Source organism: Miniopterus schreibersii, assembly GCF_964146895.1.
Source record: "Miniopterus schreibersii genome assembly, chromosome: 7".
Taxonomy (NCBI): domain Eukaryota; kingdom Metazoa; phylum Chordata; class Mammalia; order Chiroptera; family Miniopteridae; genus Miniopterus; species Miniopterus schreibersii.
The window spans coordinates 19,259,873-19,280,546 of record NC_138108.1 but is presented as its reverse complement, the minus strand read 5'-3'; the positions used below and the strand labels follow the sequence as shown (position 1 = coordinate 19,280,546).

The window sequence follows — 20,674 nt, the reverse complement described above, 5'->3', positions numbered from 1 at the left end:
ATTCATTGAAATTGCTTAATTATGTGAATTATTTAGCCACCGGGCCAAAAGCAGAGAAGGAGAGCAGAAAGACACAATAGAAACACCGTGAGTGATGCCACCCCGTGGTGAAGGTGAACCTGTGATATAAATCTGCTCTGCCCTCTTTTGGCCTCAGCTCTGTGATTCTCCCCCTATTTTACTTTTCATATAACAAAGCTTCCAAGGGCAAGCCAGTCATGGTGACGGTGCTTCTCCAAGGATTTAGCGATCTGTTTCAGTCCTGCAGGAATAACTGGCCATACTGCACTCCCCGGAGCTGGTATATTTGGCTTCAACCTGTTACCTCCTGTGAGGTTTGGGAGCGTGTCTTTTCTCAACCCCATTTTGAATTTATATCCAGACTTTAGAATCTTGACATTCCTACTACCTGTCCTGAAGTGAGATGCCTGGCCATTAAATGTGCCGATCTGAGATTGAAACAACCTTGCAGGAGAGACCAGATTGTGTGATTGTTCGTTCTTTATTTTTGTTCTTGGAAAAGAGAAAGGTAGCGAAGATTCTCTCTGGTGAGCTCATTACGGCCTCGTGTTGTCCTCTCGCCTCCCCTTCTTTCCGCTGACTCTGAATCGCTGATGGTGCATGTTTGACCCAGTGTTTTCCTCCTGCACCTGTCCTGTTGTGTGCCCTTAGATTTACAAGGAGCAGCTCAATACCAGGGTTGTCCTGGTGGCTGTAGAGACCTGGACTGAGAAGGATCATATTGACATCACCACCAACCTTGTGCAGATGCTCCATGAATTCTCCAGATACCGGCAGCGTATCAAGCAGCATGCGGATGCTGTGCATCTCATCTCGTACGTACCCACGGGCTTTGCTTTGACATGTACCTTTATCTCTTTATTTTATGAGTTAAATTATATATCAGTATATTGTTTTGGAACAAGAGTGATGTTGATTCCTCTCCCTGTTATAGAAGAAGCATGGAGGCAGGTTGTCTGGTGCTGGGGGGGAGGGGGCGGGTTCCGCAGTCATTAGATCTGCCTTCAGAGCACAGCCCTACCTTCAGACCTTCCATCCACAAAGTCAACTCATGATTCAGGATGGTTGCTGGTGCTCCAGCCCTCACTGCAGGACGCAGGAATGACGGCCCTGGCATACGGCAAGAGGGCATTCCTCCAGCTGAGAGAGCTCCTTAAAGCAGATTTCCTGAAAGCTTGCACACCTCAGTTCCACCAAGAAGTCATTAGCTAAATCTTACTCATGTGGCCACATTGAGCTGTAAGAAAGGCTAGGAAATACAGACTTTTGAGGTGAACTATTGAATAAAGTTGAACTTCTATCACTAAGGAAAAGGGCACCATATTTTCTGGTAGGTAATAGGTATCCGCCACGTACGATGAAGCTGTTTTCAGACAGTTTTCTAAGGTTCTGTCCTGCAATCAAATGAATCAAAGTTTCCTTCCTTTCCTCTCACCTTTACTACTTACTTTCTTTTCTTCCAGTCTTTACAACATTTTATAATATATGCCCTCAGTTCCTGAGCCAAAACATGATACTTAGTAGGGGCTCCTTACTATTTGCTCAACTGAGATTATTAACATAACATAAATGTAAAGGTTTTTATGACAACATACATTTGAATGTTTTTAAAAGGCAGTTTTTGATTTTTTTTTTGAAGGAGGATGATTTGGGGTATTCAGTGTAGAGTGTAGACATGTTTTGGGAGAGCTTACATGCTGGTCGCTACATTGGTTTCCTAATGCTGGTTTCTTAAGGCGCGTGACATTCCACTATAAGAGAAGCAGTCTGAGTTACTTTGGAGGTGTCTGTTCTCGCACAAGGGGAGTTGGTGTGAATGAGGTAAATTTTGTCAATTTTCTTAAAGTAGAGCTTTATCTTTGCATCTGATCCGATCTCTTTTTTTCCCCTATGGCCCAGTTTACATCCTTTCTCCAGCTTGTTTAGAATGATAATGACATTGAAAATATAGTATGAGTGTTTTATAACAGTAAATAGACCCAAAGTGGTTCTTGATGTTAGAAAAGAGGTATTGTTTCATTTCATAATGATAGTTTTCATATTTACCAGACAAGTACAAGACAAAGAGATTGTTTTTTGGTCTCTATAGATAAGTTTTTACAAGCTTATGAATCCTTCCCTTACAACTTTTTTTTTGGAAAGTTATAATGCTCTTTTGCCCATGTTAGCTTTAAATTATTTATATCAAAGAGTTTGTGATTGTATCTAATCAGTATCTCTGTTTTCTCCCTATGTAAATTTTTTATCTTTATGCGTCCTACCTACCTATCTGTAGAATTAATTGAAACAATTATTTCCTTAATCTCCTTATCTTCACTTATATAAAGAAAATTCTTATAACAGTTGGCAACAGCACCCAAAAAGCAAACTAATTCTATCTAAACCCTGATCAAATACCAGAATATACCAGGTTGTCCTCATAGCCATCCTTCAGTGGAGACCTCTTGGCATGTTTGTAGGAAGTTGAATTTACTCTTGGTTTGATGTGAGTTAAGTTGGGGCACAGCCCCTTATGACTTGTATGTTATAATTCCATGTGAGAGCATCAAGTTCTGAGAGATGCCATGTAGTAATGGAGGCTTTCTGCTTCTTGGGCCCAGTTGCAAGGAAGAAATGATGAAGGAGCATGTGCTGCTTTCTGATGCTGTGAGGCTCTACTTAGGGTACTGAGATGTTACATGGTAATGATTAAGAAATAATAACTAGCTTTGTGCACTCTCTCAAATGTTTCCCACACACTTTCAACTTTGAAAAACAGTATGGTGTTCCAATGGCAGTGGCCCAAGTATTATCGCAGAGCCTGGCTCAGAACCTTGGAATCCAATGGGAACCTTCGAGCAGAAAGCCAAGTATGTATGCTGACCTTCTTACTCACTTTCATGTGTGAGCCATTCTGTCTGTGTAATGCATGCCCAGTCAATGAATACATAGTTTTCATTTCTCAGTCATTGTAGTTTAATTGCAGTATATCTCTTTCCTCTAAAAAAATTGTAAGATGAGCAACTTAAGGTAATTCTTAATATGCTTGGGTTGTAGAAATCTTTTTTTAAAAATCCCTAAAATCATACTCGCTTTCTCAGAGTATGACCAGCATTCTCATACTATGGAGTGTTAGGGTGGTGAGTTCTAACCACCTGAGTATAGACACACGATGCCAGGGAGGCTCCTTTACACGTTTAATAAGAGTACAGGGGGACCAGGGAATAGCTTAGATCTAGAGTCAAAAAGGAGCTTAGAATCAGCTTACCCACCTACCTACCTCTAATTAAACTCATCCACTAGTCCCAGCAGAAACGACAGAGAAGCCTCCCCTACAAGCTGGCCCTGTTAGGGCCATGTAAGCATGGGGGCAGGTGGCGGAGGGTAGCACTCTAGTGGGCGGGCAGGACCTAGGGGAGTGCAGAGCCATAGGTCCTATCCAGGAGGAAAATGCAGCCAGTGCCTGCGGGATGTTACTCTTCTCATGATCAGATGAGAGGTAGATGGAAAGGCAAGCCTCAGTTTCCAGTGGCAAAGTGTCTAAGGCCCAGGATAGTTTTAGGGGTCCATGAAAATTTTTAATTTCTTTTAAAATCATAATAAAATCCAATGTGGATTATATTCCTCTTTATACCAACACAATAATAAAATATAAATTCTAATACATTTTGTGGTGGAAGGCAAAAGTGTCTTGGACTCACATAATGCAATCCTGTGGAAAGAAAGACCGAGGTGTTCACTCTTAATTAGGAATTAAGTGGAAGTTTCTTTCCTCTGAAAATATCAGACACTAGGTGTAAAGGTTCCCCCCTCCAACCTCCCCAAAGAAGAAAATGATGGAGATCTACCTTAACGTTACTTTACATTTTATACTTTTTGACTACAATTAAATAATTGTCACTAATGCTTAGTATTGTGGAAACTTGAAACAAAATATATATCCAGGGGCTTCTCGATTCTCTTTATAGGCATATTAAATCATCACATTACGGGCGTATTAAGTCTAGTGGCATTTAGCAAATCTCCACAAACATTCATTTATCAATATCTTGCTCAGAGTATTTGCTTTCCCAAGGAAACATAATACATATTAAAGGAGATGTTTTGGGCTTCCTTAGATGCCTTAAAATCAGAAAGAAGTAGGACCAGGTTTATTTACGACCTTGTTTGAAAACTCTGGAGCCGGGAAGAGGCCAGTGCTCGGGTCATCTGAGAGATGTATTGAGTTGGATGTTGGGATAGGGTGAGAAATTGTGTTCAGCATACTCCCTTTCTTCCTAAAATTCTTCATTCCTTTGTAAATTGTTTGGTTAGCTAAGTAATTATTGGCTCTGAGCTTTTAATTCTAAAAATTTCATTTGGAAGTCTTTCTTTAAAATGATCTATGATAGAAAGAGAATAGGAAAAAGTGAGAAAAAAAGCCCATCACAATATCAATATGTCAGTCTCTGTTACCTGTGTTAACGATTATTTAAATGATTATTTACGCTTCTATTTTAGATTGCTCTCTTCTACTGAACCTTTTAGCATAGTGTTCTTCAAGTCTCTGGCTGACCTGACTCTGACTGTAGCAAACTGAAGTCTCTCACTTCCAGTCTGCTCTGGGAGCAGGACGGTGGTGAAGACTCTTCGCATTTGTGCAGTAGCGCAGTGCAGTTCCCAGGGAGCACACAGGCTGCCGCCTCACGTGAGCCCCAGAACCACCCTGGCATCTACGCAGGGATGCCTTCCCCATTTTAGAGGTGGAAACACTGAGCCCCAAGACAGGCCAAGTCACTTCCCGTGGGACTCTTTCACCAAGGAGAACTTGGACCGCAACTGGGGCTTTCTGATTTCTAAACCAGGGCACCTCTCATTATACATCGGAACTAAGGACTTAATTGAGTTCTCTGAGTTTCGGTAATGAGGAGAGGCACAATTGTATTTCTTGCCAGCTGTTGTCTTAGGAAGGGACTTATACTTCTGGAAAGAACAAAGAAATATTGATTTAAACGAAGCCGATTTTGTTCTGTGAGGCTTTGCCTTCTCCACCTCTGACGTGGAATTAGAAATAAGAAATTATTGAAGAGCTGTGATGCAAATGAAAGATGTGACTTTTGTTGTTTCTCTTTTCTTCTGTTGCTTTTATTGTTTCCTTGGACCAGAATGTGACTGCACAGAATCCTGGGGTGGCTGCATAATGGAAGAAACAGGGTAAATTTTCATTATACATGCATTTGATGAATGTCTTTCTCTGAAATTGCTGCATATAATTAGATACACAGTCTCTCAGGTACTGGTCTTTTAGGCTAAGCACTTAGTATAAATTCAATAATTAATTATCTGATATTTTAAAAATGAAAGGACTAATTTACTTTATATTTTAATTTTTTATTTAAAGTTGATAAGTGTAAAATATAGTAACTACTTCAACTTCTATTAACCCTTAAAGATAGCACAGTATTAAATGCTTCTAAGTTTAATAGAGGCATTAATTTTTTAGTACACTTAGAATAAAAGCTGGTTGTCTACCTGAACCAGTCAGTAAAAATCAATTTAGACATCAATTTATATTTTAAGGAACTCTCCAATAGATGTGTTGCTATCATAAAAATTGTACTATACTGCTTATATAATCAATACATTTTTTTTTTTATTAAGACAGATTTATTGTGTCTAAATTAGGGAGTCTACCGATAGACATTTGAACATTTCCTCACCTGTCTCCTCCCTGCCCCAGAGCTGCCAGTGCTGCTGTGCACCACGGCCTGGAAACATCGCCCTTTCCCAGGGAGCCCTGCCCCACGGGGAAGCGCTGCCCCAGGCCCCTAAGCTAGCGCCGTGGCTTTTCGGATGGGAGCGGCCCCTCTCCCATGTGCCTCCTCCTTTCTTTGCGCTTGTCAGACACCTGCTCAGCACGCCGGCCAGTCCTGGTGCTACCCTCGTTCCAGGAGCCCAGGCTGCCAGAAACCCGGACCCGCTTCTGCAGAGCCCCTTCCGTGCCCTTCCTCCGGAGCCCAGCTCGTGCGGCGCGAGCGCGAGGGTTTGCAGAGAGAGGCAGGCGTTCTGCCCGCTCCTTTAGAACAAATGGTTTTTAGAAATGCAGTTTAAACAGGAAACTTAGGTTCATGGTCCCCCTGCCATTGTACCGTAGTTTAGTGACACAGTGGCTTTAAACACGCTTTTTGGAGGACTGCTATAGGAAGGTAACACTATTTATAATACTGGTTCTATAGGGAGGTGCCTTCTAAACTCCCAATTTCTAAATGAATTTTTCTTTTTATTAAATTTATTAGGGTGACATTGGTTAATAAGGTTATATAGGTTTCAAGTGTAAATTTTTATAATATATTATCTTCAGATTGTATTTTGTGCCCGTCATCCAAAGTCAAATAATTCTTTTGTCACCATATATTTGACTTCCTTTAAATGAATATTTGGACTGACTACCCATAGGATATGATAAAACTCTTTAAAGTTAATATGTATTTTCTCAAGTATACATTTCTGCGTAGTTCTTGTAAGAGATCACTGTCAACAACGGCAGTTTTTACCTCCTTCCATACATTGCCCTCATACATCAGGATGCGTAAACTGTTGGGTCACATCCTAGCATAAGTGGCCTTTCAGATCTCAAATCAAGTACTATTACAAATATACTCAAGGAATTAATGTGTATGATCTAGTTTAACCTGGCTATGTGTATAACATTCCTCTATGTACTCACTGACATAGAGATAGTAATTTTATTAATTAAACTATAGAAGCTCATATTGTAGTTCTACTAAATCATGAATGTCACCCATTAATAGTATTTGTGATTGAGAATAGGGAGCTGTTATTCATGGCAACTTACCCTAATTCTGTTTGTATTGTGTGTATATACACTAAAAACTATGTATATGTATATTCTAATACATCCTTTTAGGGTTTCCTTGTTTATCTGAATTGTTTTGCTGAGGCTTGCATTATATGACCTTTAATAAATTGACCCTTACAACTCCCTCCTCAGAATAAAATCTAGTGGGTTCCTGAGCAATTTTTATTCAAGACAGAGGCAAAAAAGTGCTTCCCTTTACTGAGGCAGAGCATAAAAATGACTACATTTTAAAATACAGCCTAGACGAAGAAGTTTTGTGATCTTTTAAAAAACTCTTTCAAACCTGGGCCCAAAAGACTTGAATGCTGAGGAGGTTATAACCTAGCCCCCAAATCTGTGATTTTCTTTGAATTTCTATTTTTATAAACTTTATTTCACATACTTATTTGCCAATTTGAATATAAGTGCCTTGTCAAAATTTGTGTAAAATCATCTGAGTCCAGAGTGAGCATTTTGTTCTAATTCCAGGGTTTTAATTTTCTTCTCTGATGACTGCTTTTGGGAAGTTATTTACATAATTGATTCTTTATTTCCTCAGGGTATCCCATTCCCGAAAGTTCTCAAAGTGCAGCATTTTGGAATATAGAGACTTTTTACAGAGAGGGGGAGGAGCCTGTCTTTTCAACAGGCCAACAAAGGTTAGTAACTTAGAAAGTGTAATTATTTCTTTCTCTTTCTCTCCCCTCTCCCCCCCTTACAATAGAACAGTGCCAAGTATCAGATAGTTGTCTTGGAAAGCAGATTTGTTGTCAGTCAGATTAATATTTAGTTCCCAAAGGTTTTATCATGTTGAAGACTGAGATCTGTTTAAATGCATGATTAAACTATAATTTTACTCTTCTGAATCTCTGGTTTTTCAGTGCTAGCTACACCCCCTTCCCAACCCTCCCCCCCAAAGCAAACAGTCTTTTAATTAAAATATCTTTGAAATTTTCATATTAGGGTTTTTACCCTGCTGTTAAGAAATAGTGGGTTAGATTAAGATATATTTCTTTAACCTATTTCTCTTACAGAAATTCCATTTGCCCTTAACATTCTCTCTAGGGGTATAACTAATGGCTCCCCTCCTCTCCTCCCTCCCTCCCTCCCTCCCTCCCTCCCTCCCTCCCTCCCTCCCTCCCTCCCTCCCTCCCTCCCTCCCTCCCTTCCTTCCTTCCTTCCTTCCTTCCTTCCTTCCTTCCTTCCTTCCTCCTTCCTTCTTCTCTCATGGTCTATTCCCTAGAAAAGAAGCATTTCTAATATCAGCAAGCTAAGAAATGGCCCAAGGTATTTATGGATCCCATAAATACATATATGTATTTATATTGTACAGTCTCTTTACTTGGGAAGGTCTACATTGTCAATTGACATTTCATAAAATTTCTTATATACAGTGTCATAATCCTTATCTGCAAATTCCTTCATTCAAACAGCTCTGATAATTGGAAGTGTTTTTTATGAGTTTACAGAAGATACATGGGACAGTGAAACTTGTCCTGAACTGAAAATCTTCATTTATCCTTCATAGTGTAAATATTCATAAGTCTTACTGTGGAAATGTTAATGTCTTTGATTGTAGGGCATGCACCAGGCCCCTCAGGGCTATTACAGGAAACATGGTAAATACATCATATTTCCCTAAAATTCAGGAAAGCCAGAATTCTTGAATTCACCAGCTATAAAGGTTTTAGATGAGGGACTGCAGACCTGTAGTAAGATGTTTGGAAGAACTTGCTCAACAGACAAAAAGGCAGGGCCGATGCTAATTAGCAGATGGTATAGAAATTCTAACATTGCACATTTCATATTTCCTTTTAAGTCAAAACTAGTCCATTGCTATAGAAAATGTTTAATACTCTGTAAATTGAGAAAACAGTGAAATCATGTTAGTCTTTAAAAAAAATCAGTGCTAGTGTAGATAACTGACAGAATAATTTATTCCTATCCCCATAATTGAGTGATACTGCTGTAGCCAGGGGATGGTAGTTTGATGCCTGACATTTGTATAAAATCTCAGTAATGCTGCAGAAAAAGAAACAGGAATTTAAAAGTGAACTTGCATCATTAAAACTTGGCCGCCTGCCTTTTATGACATTCATCTCAATGCAGCAGAAATCTGAAAACTTCAGAGTGTATAAAATGGATGAGATGAGTAATGATGAATTAATGTGAGTGACTGGTATTTTGAATTGCAATGTACCTGGCCAGTTTTACCTGTCTTGCAGCTCACCAACTAATTATAAGCATCACACATGAGGAGCAACTCTGAATTGTGGGGAAAGGTTAAGATTTTGAATGTGTGTATAAGGATCCATCATTAGATTTCTGACATTGCCCGTGAGTAGAAAGAAAATGATTCCAGTAACTTGGAAATGAAATAAAAGTAACTATATGCTTTTAATTTTAAAAGTTAGTAAATATGAAATTGTTTTCTTTTAAAACTGCATATTAGAGTGGTTTAAAAAAAGCCCCTTTGGCTCCCAGTGAAAGAGTTTATATGTATTTAACAAAGAACTGACTTCTTTCAAGTGTTTTAGTCAATGAATGTATGGATGAATGTTTTGTGTTTTTACGTAACCTTTGTGCATCTTTTCTGTGCTGTGGGAACCTTCCCAACTGCCGTGTTTTCCATGTGGTTTGCCACAGTGACCTGCCTCAAGAGGAGAGTCCAAAGGATGAAATCTAGCAGTTGGTTGTGTGTTCCAGTCCACTCTTCCCTTTTCCATTTTCTCCTGACTTCTGATCACAATACCACAGACATTAGAACTGTTGATTTCATCCATTGGACTTGCCCACTGGGGATTCCCACCCAAGTATCCTGGAAATCTTCTTTGTTTCTTATAACAGTTCTCCTTCCTGGAGTGGAAAGAGGGTCACATCTTTCTCAGGTGGACTCAGTGGAAGATGCCCCTTTCTTGGGTGTGTGATGTTGCTGGGGAAAGAGTCTCTTTCTCTCTCTCCTCCTCGTGGCTCTGAGATTTAGATTGGGATGTGCTGTTCCAGTCTCACCTGGGTGTGGTGGACATGCACAGAGAAATCTTGCCCCAGGTTAAGGGAAATATGAATGGTTCCCATAAACAATCAACTGCCTCCACAATTGGTTGCAATAGAGCTTATCTGGCAGGCAAGTTCGTCGCATCACAGGATGGCTTATTTTAGACATTTGACCCTTCCATTGCTCCAGGAATGACTGAGAGATTTCTGTACATCCATGTGTATGTCTGCACATGTACTTAATGTGCTTTAGGCAGTGTGGATTTATCTCCAGTGAGAGTGATGGGCGTGGATTTCCAGCCACATTTTTTACTAAGCTTATTTTCATTTACTTGATTGTATATATCACATTTGTCTGTGACTAAAACATTTTTATCTTTTGACAGTTTTTGGTATCTTCTCAGCTGTCTTGAGATAAGTCAGCAAGTTAGATATATGATTCTTATTAGCAATGCACCTTAGCTCCATTAGCAAATATGAGAAGTGATCTATTCTTCTTGACAGCTTATCTCCATAAAAAGTAACTCTAATGGTGGAGGTCATCTCTGGAGCCCACCAACAGAGAATCCTTCAACAGATATTACCCCACTTAAAATATGGTTTTTAAAAGTGCTATTAATAAGTGAACAGTATTTCCCACACAGACATCATTTATAAGATGCCATTACAACATATCACAGAAGAATATCCTGTGATAGCTGATTGAAGGGTCATATATGTGGCCTGATTTTTTTTTTTTTTTTGGTGTGCTGATTTTCTGTGATAAATTAAAATGTTTTTCCTTTCTCTCCCTAATTTCTTCCAGTTATTTGAGCCCACAGAATGTGGAAATGGATATGTAGAAGCTGGGGAGGAATGTGATTGTGGTTTCCATGTGGTAGGTATAAGAGTTCTTTTCTACCTTCAGCATAGCTCCTACTCAGAGCAAACACAAACAGCATTAGTAAGAAACCTGCACGAGCATTCACAGTGGGCTCGGTGCCTTTCTTTCTAATCTTGCTCATCAATGCTTAATCCCAGCTCAGACATGGTAGAATTAATCATGTCTTTATGGCCCCGTCTGAAAAACCTAATGGATCCTTCTAATCAAATTTCCTGCCTCTTAAAAATTCATAGCTCACATTTATCTCAGACTAGTTTTACCAAATCACGAAACATTCCTTCTGTGTTGTGTATTATTTTTGTCTTTATAAAACTAGATTGAGCATTATGAATGTAATAGAGTTAACCAAGGATGGGGTACCTGCTAAGAAATAAGCTGACTTTTTGGTAGAGAAGGCCTTTCATAGAAGATCATGCTTTGTTGAGAAATATGACAGGAAGGAATCTATCATTGGTTAAGTGGTTAATTCTTTCCTAAAATATTTGCTTACTATTGTATAAATCTCCTCATCTGGATTATGTGTAAGTCACACCTGGAGAGAACATTGAATGACCAGGGGGTAAGCTTCCTCGTTTACTCATGCAAAGTGCTTTTTCTAGGAATGCTATGGGTTGTGCTGTAAGAAATGCTCTCTCTCCAATGGGGCCCACTGCAGCGATGGGCCCTGCTGTAACAACACCTCCTGTCTGGTGAGTTTCTTCACAGTTTCATCTTTCTTCTCATTGACATATTAGCCAGATATCTCAATGTATACATCAAGCATTTGTATAGCTTGCCACAAGTTTGTTGGTTGACAGAGTGCATGGCAATTTTATAAAATCAGTAAATCTACCCAAATTCCGTGAGTCACAACATTTACCTGATGATTCACTATCAACCATCCTATCCTCCAATGTCTTCTTAAAAATATATACTTATATTCCTTCCAAAATAAACATTGAGAGTTGCTCCATTAATGCAGATGAAAACCAAGTTAAATGGTTGAATAGAAGAGGGACAGTTCCTGTGGTCTTTTTATTTTAGACCCTGAGTATAAAAGCTAGTGCTCATATTTTTACCTTTGGCAAAAAGCTAGCTAAGGAAGTAATATATGAATGTATGTCTATATGTGTGTAGATACACACATCTTTAGAGACCAGTTAATTTTTAAAAAGTCATTTTTTAAATCTTCTTTCTTTTTAAAAAGAATATGTTTTTATTGATTTTAGAGAGAGTGGAAGAGAAAGGGATCAAGAGAGATAGAAACATCGATGAGAGACAAACATTGATTGGCTGCCTCCTGCACGCCCCATACTGACAATCGAGCCCATAACCAAGGCATGTGCCCCGCCTGGGAATCGAACCAGTGACCTCTTGATTCATGGGTTGATGCTCAACCACTGAGCCACACCGGCTGGGCTTTCCTTTTCTCATCTATAAAAACCTCTAATATTCCTTTTACCTATAGAATTATATGATTTGATTATTTTATTCAAATTAATGGGTATTATACATTATGGCATTGTAGAAGATTCCAGCTTAGTTTATACTCACCTTATGTTTCCTACCAGATTATAAGTTGCTTGAGGGTAACAGGCTTTCTTTCATCTTTTTATTTACCTCTTCTCAGACCAACAAAATGCCTTGTATACAGTAGGCATTCACTGATGTTGTTACCAAGGGGCACCACTGAAATTTGATTATACATATTTAGCTAAAGCAAGATTAATATCCAAGTAAATAAGTTAATTAGTGAACATCAGGTATGTATACATAAATCTTCAGAGAAATCTTAAATGTTTATATTTTGGTGTTTTGTTGCTCTTTTGTCTTAAGCCGCATCAGTGTTTCTTCTTTGCAGAATTGCCATTACATTGTCTTTTAAAAATAATACTCTGAGAGAGTGGGTTTTGAAATCTGAACATTTATTGCTTTGGTCAATGATTCATATTTACTACAAAGAATGGTAACTGGGCCTTGCCTCTTTTCTGCAACTATCTTGCAAATTTATACAAAGAGCTTGGTGATGGTCATGAGAGAGCATCAGAATTATTGGTGAATATCAGAATGCTAACTCTTAGAAATATTCATTAATACTAGCTCCTAACATTGAATTTGGATTTGCAGTTTCAGCCAAGAGGATATGAATGTCGGGATGCTGTGAATGGGTGTGATATTACCGAATATTGTACTGGGGACTCTGGCCAGGTATGGCAAACTGAGTTTTAGGTAATACATTTTACTTGTAAATACACATTTTAAATCCTTCCATTTGGATTACATGTGTGAATATGCTTTGACTCCTTTGTTTTTTGTTTTGTTTTGCTTCGTTTTCTAGCAATTTCTAGTTCTCCAACCTGACTATATTTTAATATTTGTTGTGATTTTTGGACCTGAATCTCTTTTTCTTCCAAGTTTCCTTTTCATAATTAGTTCCCTTTATATGGTTTATACCCAACTAATTGATTTTTCTTTCTTGGTCCCCACATCTAAAACACTAATGAAGCACTAATGTACTGTTTTTAAACATTTTTAAGACAGAAACCCCTTTTTTTAAACAAAATTTAGATGGAACTCCAATATAGAAAGCAGGAATCAAGTAGCACTGCTCTGGTTGAAGTGAGGTTGGAAGCAGAAGTCCTGCCATCTCAGCTCTGTGGCCATCTCCCAGGTGTCATCACCCATATGCTTTGACACGATCTTCTCACATTAAAATGATATAACATTATAATTAATGATGACATCTAACATCCCTTCTTTATGTAAATTTTATGGTTTTAAAAATTCATGCCATGTTATTTAAAGTCTTTGTCATTCAAATGAACACTCCTGGAGCACTTACTATATGTCAAGCACTGTGGGAAATGTTGGGATATGGTACCCAACACTTAGGGATCAAGATGGGCAAATCCTTGCTCTTCTGGAATTTACATTCTGTGGGATGGAGGAAGGCAAATGAATGAACAGAAATATCAGATGGCGATAAGAGCTAAGCATAAAACAAGGTGATGTGAAAAAAATCATGGAGTGGGAGCTTTAGGTCAGATGCTCAGGTATATTTTCTTGGAGGAGTTGGCATTTAAGTAGGAACAGAATTAAGAAGGAGCTTAGCAGAAAACAGCAGGTGCAGAAGCTTGGATTCTTCTAGAAATGGAAGGAAAGCAGGGATAGCTGGAGGGAACAATTCAGAGAGAGAGTCAGGACTTGGGACAGGTAGGAACTTGGTAGGAATTCTGGGTTCCATTCTACCTTCATATTCATTCCGACGCTACTTAAAGAGCATTCTCTCATACCATTACACATTTATTACATGAATATCCTTTTTACTGTTGCAGGAGAGTCTGTCGTGTATTAGTTGACTTCTGCATTCATTGGTGGTTATTTAGATTGTTGGCAACTTTTTATTATTATAATTAATATGGCAGTGAATGTCTTTATGCATTTTTAAGAGTGCTTCTTGTTCGGGGTCAGCTAATTAGGATACGTTCCCAGGAGTGGAGTTACCTATTGCCAGGTTTTGTGGTTTCCAAGGGGCTACCAATAAACAGAGTACAGATAGAGGCCAGGGTATAACTTTTGTTATTAAAAATGGACGAGTTAAAAGCCGTAGCTTAATGTGAGGGCTAAATGGGCCTCTTTATAGATCCTAGATTCAGGCTATAGCAACAGGTTATTGACAAAATTGGATCTGGAGTGACCCCTCCCTGCAGAACCTGGCCCTTGCCTTGCTTGTGTGCCATGGGGGAGCTGTAGAGCGAGCATGATTTACGTGAGCAGGCGAGCGAAGAATGACGGGACTGAGCCAGACCGCCCCGTTGTCCCTCCCAAGTTTCCCGGCCCTCTACCTGCCTGGAGAAGAAGTGCGTAAAGAAGCAGAGAGTAGCTGGAGTTATCCTGAGTTTCCTTCACTGCAAGGACAGGAGGAGAGGGGAAGAAAGGTTCCCAACTGACCTCTGTAAGTCCTTGATGGATATCATCTGAGGGTCAATCCAAATGGACCCTTGTAAGGATATGGTGTAGTTGAAATGTGTTTAGGCTTTTCTTTTGTGATTTTTATGCCTATCTGTTTCTTATATTTAAATATGTAAATAGGGCTTTTAGTAATTTTCTTATACTATAGTGGCAGAGTGTAAGAATTGTGGATTCTGTGTTTTATGATAAGTATACTGACATTTCTGATAAACTGTTTCACTGAGTTGTATTTTTAGTTTTGTAGACTAATACTATTTTTATACCCATCATATATTGTTTTGGTTCTGTGTACTCAGCTCTTTTAGAAGTACAGTTTTTCCATTTCAACCTTTAATTCCTGAATTGCTATACAGTTTACTGGAAATGAGGCTTTTAAAATGAAGGCTCTATGTTCTATTGTCTAAATTTTTAAAATGTTCTTATTTATCTCATGTGTTTGAGGTAAAAACTATGCTGTTAATTTTTCAGTGGCGTATTAGAATAGCATCTTCTTTTAGTAATAATTCCCTTATATGACCAGATTAAACCTGAAATAGATAATTGGCAGAGAGGGAGTTAAGTGCCCTCAAGTTCTTTGGCTTTGTAAGAGGCAGTGAATTTTGAATTTAGTTGATACTAATAATGATTATGAAATTGTGATCTTCGAGAATTTCTGCATCTCTGAAAGTCAGTATTGTTGGCAACATTATGACTTCATTCTTTTATCTCATAGTATGTTTTTGCTTAATTTTGATATTAGCATTAACTGACGCTTTTGAGCTACTTTATTTTATTTATTGAGTTTAGAGAGAGGAAGAGGGAGAGAGAAAGAGGAAGAGAACATGGATTTATTGTTCCACTTATTTATGCGTTCATTGGTTGATTCCTGTATGTGCCCTGACCGAGGATCAAACCTGCAACCTTGGTGTATTGGAACAGCGCTCTAACCAGCTGAGCTACCTGGCCAGGGCCTGAGCTACTTTTAAAATTCACAGTTTATTACAGAATAAACAATACTCATGCAACTGAGAGAACTCCTTGGCAAACAGTACGGAATGATACAATAAGGATATTTTAGAAAGATGTGGGAAGTGTTTTTGTTGGCACTATGAAGTATGTCATCTGAATGGTAGTATGACACAGTTTAAAATAAGCCCCTTTAACCGCTGTTGTACTGTTGGAGTCTGCCTCGAGTGGACCTTCTTGTGCAGCGTAAAAGTGGGGCCCACATGGCATTTAGAGACTGAACCCAGAGCTGCACTTAAAGGCATATTACTGCACAGGCAGAATAAAGTACGCAGATTTATGGTTCTTCTGCTTTAAATGTCTCCAGAGACCATAAAACATTCCGTAATTTCCCTTGTTAAACATTTCAACGATAAGCAACTGGCTTTTATTAGCCTAAACTAAACATAAATTGATTGGAAATCTTCTTGCATGTAGCTATGACAGCTTATAATTAGGTAAAGATTTTTTTCACTAGTAAAGAATTCTATGAGTTCTTTCCTATTGAAACATCACAAAAGTCAAATATGACAAATTAATTTTAGACCCTGATGTGCCTATTATAGGAGCGGCATTTCTTTTTCGTTTTTGCTCAGTGTGGTTGTATTTGTCTTGGAGTAAGTGAATAATTAATGTTAGTTGATTAATGCGATAATGACTGTGTTTTGAGTGGATTTGGATGGACGAAAGAGACCACAGGGATTTCTGTTTTTGTGTAGTTGGCCCAGTATGCAGGGTTTTAGTGCTGATAATTATATCCTTTGAGTAGTCGCCATCAGGTTGAATGAAAAGCTGTGGTGAATGAAAGCTCATATGAGAGTCAGATAATCTGTGGAAGGAGGTAGAACTCAAGCACTTTGTCTCAACGTGTTCCTTAGTAAGTTACTTCTTATTAGCAATTTTAAATTAGTTCTGTTAGCTTTCTGTGGTGAACTTGATAAACAGCTTGATATATACAGAATAGAATAACTTAATTATACCTGTATGGGCCGTTCATTTATTTTCCCAGTCAGCCAATAGTGATTGAGCATCTACTCAATAATAATTGAGCCTAGTTTTTTATAGGCTTTGGGGGAGGCAGCAGGGAACAAAACACAAAATCTCTGTCTGCATGGAGCTCACATTAGGATGGAACAAAAGACATACAAACAAGTAAGTTCTCACCTAACATTGCTGATAGGTTCTTGGAAACTGTGACTTTAAGGACCTATAACAACCAAGTTTACCAGACACTAATTGATATGAACAAGAGTTAAGTTCCTATGGCCCTTTTCTTGTCATAGAAGCATCACCAAACTTCTAAATAAAAACCCAAAATACTTCTAATATTAAACATTGAAACAAATGTGAGCTACACAGATATTGAAGAAAAATTAACAAAAATGCATAAGATCATTCTTTTCCAACCCACTTATTCCCGTTCAGGGTTATGGGTGGCCGGAGCCTGTCCCTACCCTGGTTGTGCAAAGCGGGAACTCTTCTGGACTGGGCACCCTTCCACCCAGGGCGCACTCACGCCCGCCGCGCCCACTCATGCTGGGATACTTGAACACGCCAGTCACCCACGTGCACATCTTTGGGACGTGGGAGGAAACCGGAGTCCCCAGAGAAAACTCACGCAGACATGGGCAGAATCTGCAGACGACACAGACAGTGGCCCTGGCTGGGAATCAGCTTTTATTTTTCTTTCTCATCAGCATTATAAGGAAATGACGTTATTTGAGGGCCTGCTGTGCATGCACAGCCGGGTGGTGACAGGTGCCATGGAGAAGGAAACAGACGGAATGGGGAGCCGAGCACGCCAGCATGGGCGGGCTTGCAGTTTTGAAGAGCATGGTCAAGGAATGCTCCTCTGAGCTGGTGCTATTTGAGCAGAGCCCTTAAGAAGGTGAGAGAGAGCAAGCCATGCCGAAATCGGGAGGACTGAAGGAGGAGCCAGGGCAAAGGCTATGGGGTGGCAAGACCCCTGTCGCATTCACGTAGAGTCAGATCAGTCAGGGCAGAGAGCAGGGATGGAGTCAGGGAGATTGTGGGGTTGGCGGAGGAGCGGAGGAGCAGATCATGTCGGACTTTGAAGGCCAGTGAGTAAACTGGGAAGCCATTGAGCAGAGAGGCGACATGATCTGGCTTGGGAATTTTAAAGGGACACTCTGGTGGCTTTATAGAGTATAAGGCGACGAGGGTGGAAGCAGAGAATTAATTGGAGACTGTTGCATAATCCAGGTGAGAGACGATGAAGGGGTGGATCAGGCGCTTCCAGGGGAGATGGAGAGAAGTGGCCAGGTAGTCATGATACTTTGAAGGTAGAGCTATTGGGATTTTTGACAGACTAGAAAGAGAGAAATAGAGGATGCTTCCAATTATTTGGTGCCTGAATAATTGAAAGGGTGCAACTGCCCTTTACTGAGGAGGTGACAGAAAACTGAGGGAGAACTCGGAGCATATTGCTGTGTTCCTTACTCACCTGTCACACTTGTGTATTTTTTCCTTTCCACATTTGCTTTGAACACTGTAGCAGAGGCTTTAAATTGAACTATTTTTTTAGTTCCCTTACATGTGGTAAACACTTTAACTAAATGTATTCAGGATAATTGGGGTTGAAAATGAACTGTACTTTGAAATAATTATTTGATAAATAGACCCGAAAAAAAGAAATATCCGTCACATTCGGATTGTTCTAGTAACAGGTCTCTGGCTTGGGAGGTCAGAAATGTAATAGAGATACAGTAATTACGCTGAGCTGAAAGACAGGATGTTTCTTCTTTGTCAGTAATGTGGCCTCTAGGTGCGCATCGTGGGTGTCAGATATAGATTTGACATTTCCACAGAGCTGAGCCAGTCTGTAAATTAGCTCCTGAATGTGTCCACTCCTACATCACAAGATGACTCATACCCCTTCATTGTCCACTTTAGTCCCTCTGCTTTCACTCTGTGGGCAAGTGAATGCAAGCTATTATTCTAGTCTACTTCACAGAAAACAGAGCAACATAAAAAAGCACCCATTGCATGGACCTCAATTATTCATTTTTACCAATAATGGGAGAGTTAATTTGGAGAATCTGCTATAGGAGTTAGTCATATTTTTCTAAACATTTCCAATTATATATTCACCGTGGTTGAAATTTTTTTACATTTTTCTATATTGTGCATATAACCTGAAGGAACTTAATGTGATGACCATTAACTAAAAAGATTGTATTTTTCAGTGCCCACCAAATCTTCACAAGCAAGATGGATATGCATGCAATCAAAATCAGGTATGCTGGGCTATAGGTTTTAAGTGTAATTTTAAAAGGATTAGTTTGTGAGGTTTTTTTTAAAAAAAAATAAATGTAATTTTGAAAGGAAATTGCAACTCAAACAATAGTAAATTTTTACAGTGGTCTTCTGATCCAGAGTTGTTTTGTGTTATACCATATACTAACTGTATTATATTTAAGTCTGAAGACAAATTGTCCAGATTAAGGGCAAGAATTAGGAATCCAATTAATTGAGTTGTGACTATCTTTAATAATACCAGTCCATTAATTCTGAAAAATATGACAATCTGTTATAACGTGGGTTTTCCCCTCCTCTAAAGCCATGTTATAACCTAACTACTCACAAACAAAAAGAAGCTAACAATCATTTTGGTGTCACCCAAAGAAATTTACCAATTGCTCTTTACCATAACATTTAAAATTTTAGATGATTAACTTAGATTTAAGGAGCTGTACTGTGAGGTCTTTTCTGAGTTTTAGATTTTAACTATCTGAAGATGTTTGCAATTCTCATTTTCACTGTGAAAATTTGGGGGGAAATGGATCTGACTTTATGTACCTCATAACGTGTGTGTTTCTGTCCCTAGGGCCGCTGCTACAGTGGGGAGTGCAAGACCCGGGATAACCAGTGTCAGTACATCTGGGGAACAAGTAGGTTGCATTTTCCCATTGATGGTCACGCACAGGTTTCCCTACACATTGTTCTTGCTGCCAGACTTGCTGAAAGAGATGTGTAGCTTGGAGTGATACTGTTTAAAAAATCCAGAAAAGGGTGAAATAAAGACAACTGTGAATCTTAGTCACAGAACCACAGATGACATCATCCCGGGGGACTTGTCATCAGAACCAAGCAGTGCCACTCAGTGCCTGTGGCTGTAACAGAAGGGACAGTGCATCCACTTGGAAAGATCGGGTTGAGTGCGGTGGTCATGTTCGTTACCCAGCCACCTGCGTCATTTATTTTGTATCTTGGATTTAACATTTACTCCCCAAAGTTAGCTTTCTGTTCTTTTACCCCAGGAAAGTTCTAGCCCTTATTTTTTAAATTCTGTAATTTGCTATCCTCAGTTTGAGGTGAAGAAATGCAGGTACTGCCTAAAGTGCAGACATAGAGATTTGGGTACATGGGCATGATTCTCAGTATGTTCCCTGAATGTTAATACATGTGTTATCTTCTGAAATTTGCAGTGCCTCTCCAGTGAACTTCAGTTCATGAGGGCCCGACTAGTGGAGAGAGAAATGAGTCTGCTATACTGGCTAAGGCTGGTCACCCCCAAAGAAACAGAAAGCACACGAGGGGAATAGAACCCTTGCACAGTGATTTCAGTGTTTGGCAAATACCATCTAACTGAAAGATTTACTTCTGGTGCTTCAGTTTTGACAGAGGAAAGATAATATTTCTTTTAAAAGGTTTAAATGTCAAAACCCAAATGCCAACGTAAAAAATCTCAATTGGCTAAGCCTTTATAATATCTCCTAACATTAATATAAAACAGGACTAAGAATGTTTATTAGTTTTCTGTGTGCCAGTTCCCTAATTTCTGCTGATGATCATTCCTACCTCCTATCCTTAAACCCACCAGCAAGAATTGGGAATAAATTTGTTTCTCAAGTTAAAAGTAGTGGTGTGTTGGAACTGTCTTATATTAACTTCCAAGAGTTAAAATTTTAGGAATTTTAGAAGCCATTTGACATCACACTGGTACCTTGAAATTAGCCATGTATCACATCATGGAAATTGACACAGTGGTATTTACACCATGG

The 20,674-nt window shown here is 39.1% G+C and overlaps 1 protein-coding gene across 3 annotated transcripts in view; it reads left to right on the top strand.

Annotated features, from left to right (window-relative positions):
* The window catches only part of ADAM23 (ADAM metallopeptidase domain 23), a 135,997-nt gene that overhangs the window by 89,858 nt on the left and 25,465 nt on the right, over nucleotides 1-20,674 (top strand). For all 3 annotated transcript variants that reach the window (XM_081143478.1, XM_081143479.1, XM_081143480.1), the window contains exons 11-20: nucleotides 673-836; nucleotides 1,758-1,842; nucleotides 2,780-2,870; nucleotides 5,145-5,193; nucleotides 7,398-7,497; nucleotides 10,638-10,709; nucleotides 11,315-11,404; nucleotides 12,822-12,902; nucleotides 18,857-18,907; nucleotides 19,498-19,561. In XM_081143478.1, the coding sequence (XP_080999604.1) occupies nucleotides 673-836; nucleotides 1,758-1,842; nucleotides 2,780-2,870; nucleotides 5,145-5,193; nucleotides 7,398-7,497; nucleotides 10,638-10,709; nucleotides 11,315-11,404; nucleotides 12,822-12,902; nucleotides 18,857-18,907; nucleotides 19,498-19,561 (847 nt within the window). The remainder of the gene's footprint in view (nucleotides 1-672; nucleotides 837-1,757; nucleotides 1,843-2,779; nucleotides 2,871-5,144; nucleotides 5,194-7,397; nucleotides 7,498-10,637; nucleotides 10,710-11,314; nucleotides 11,405-12,821; nucleotides 12,903-18,856; nucleotides 18,908-19,497; nucleotides 19,562-20,674) is intronic.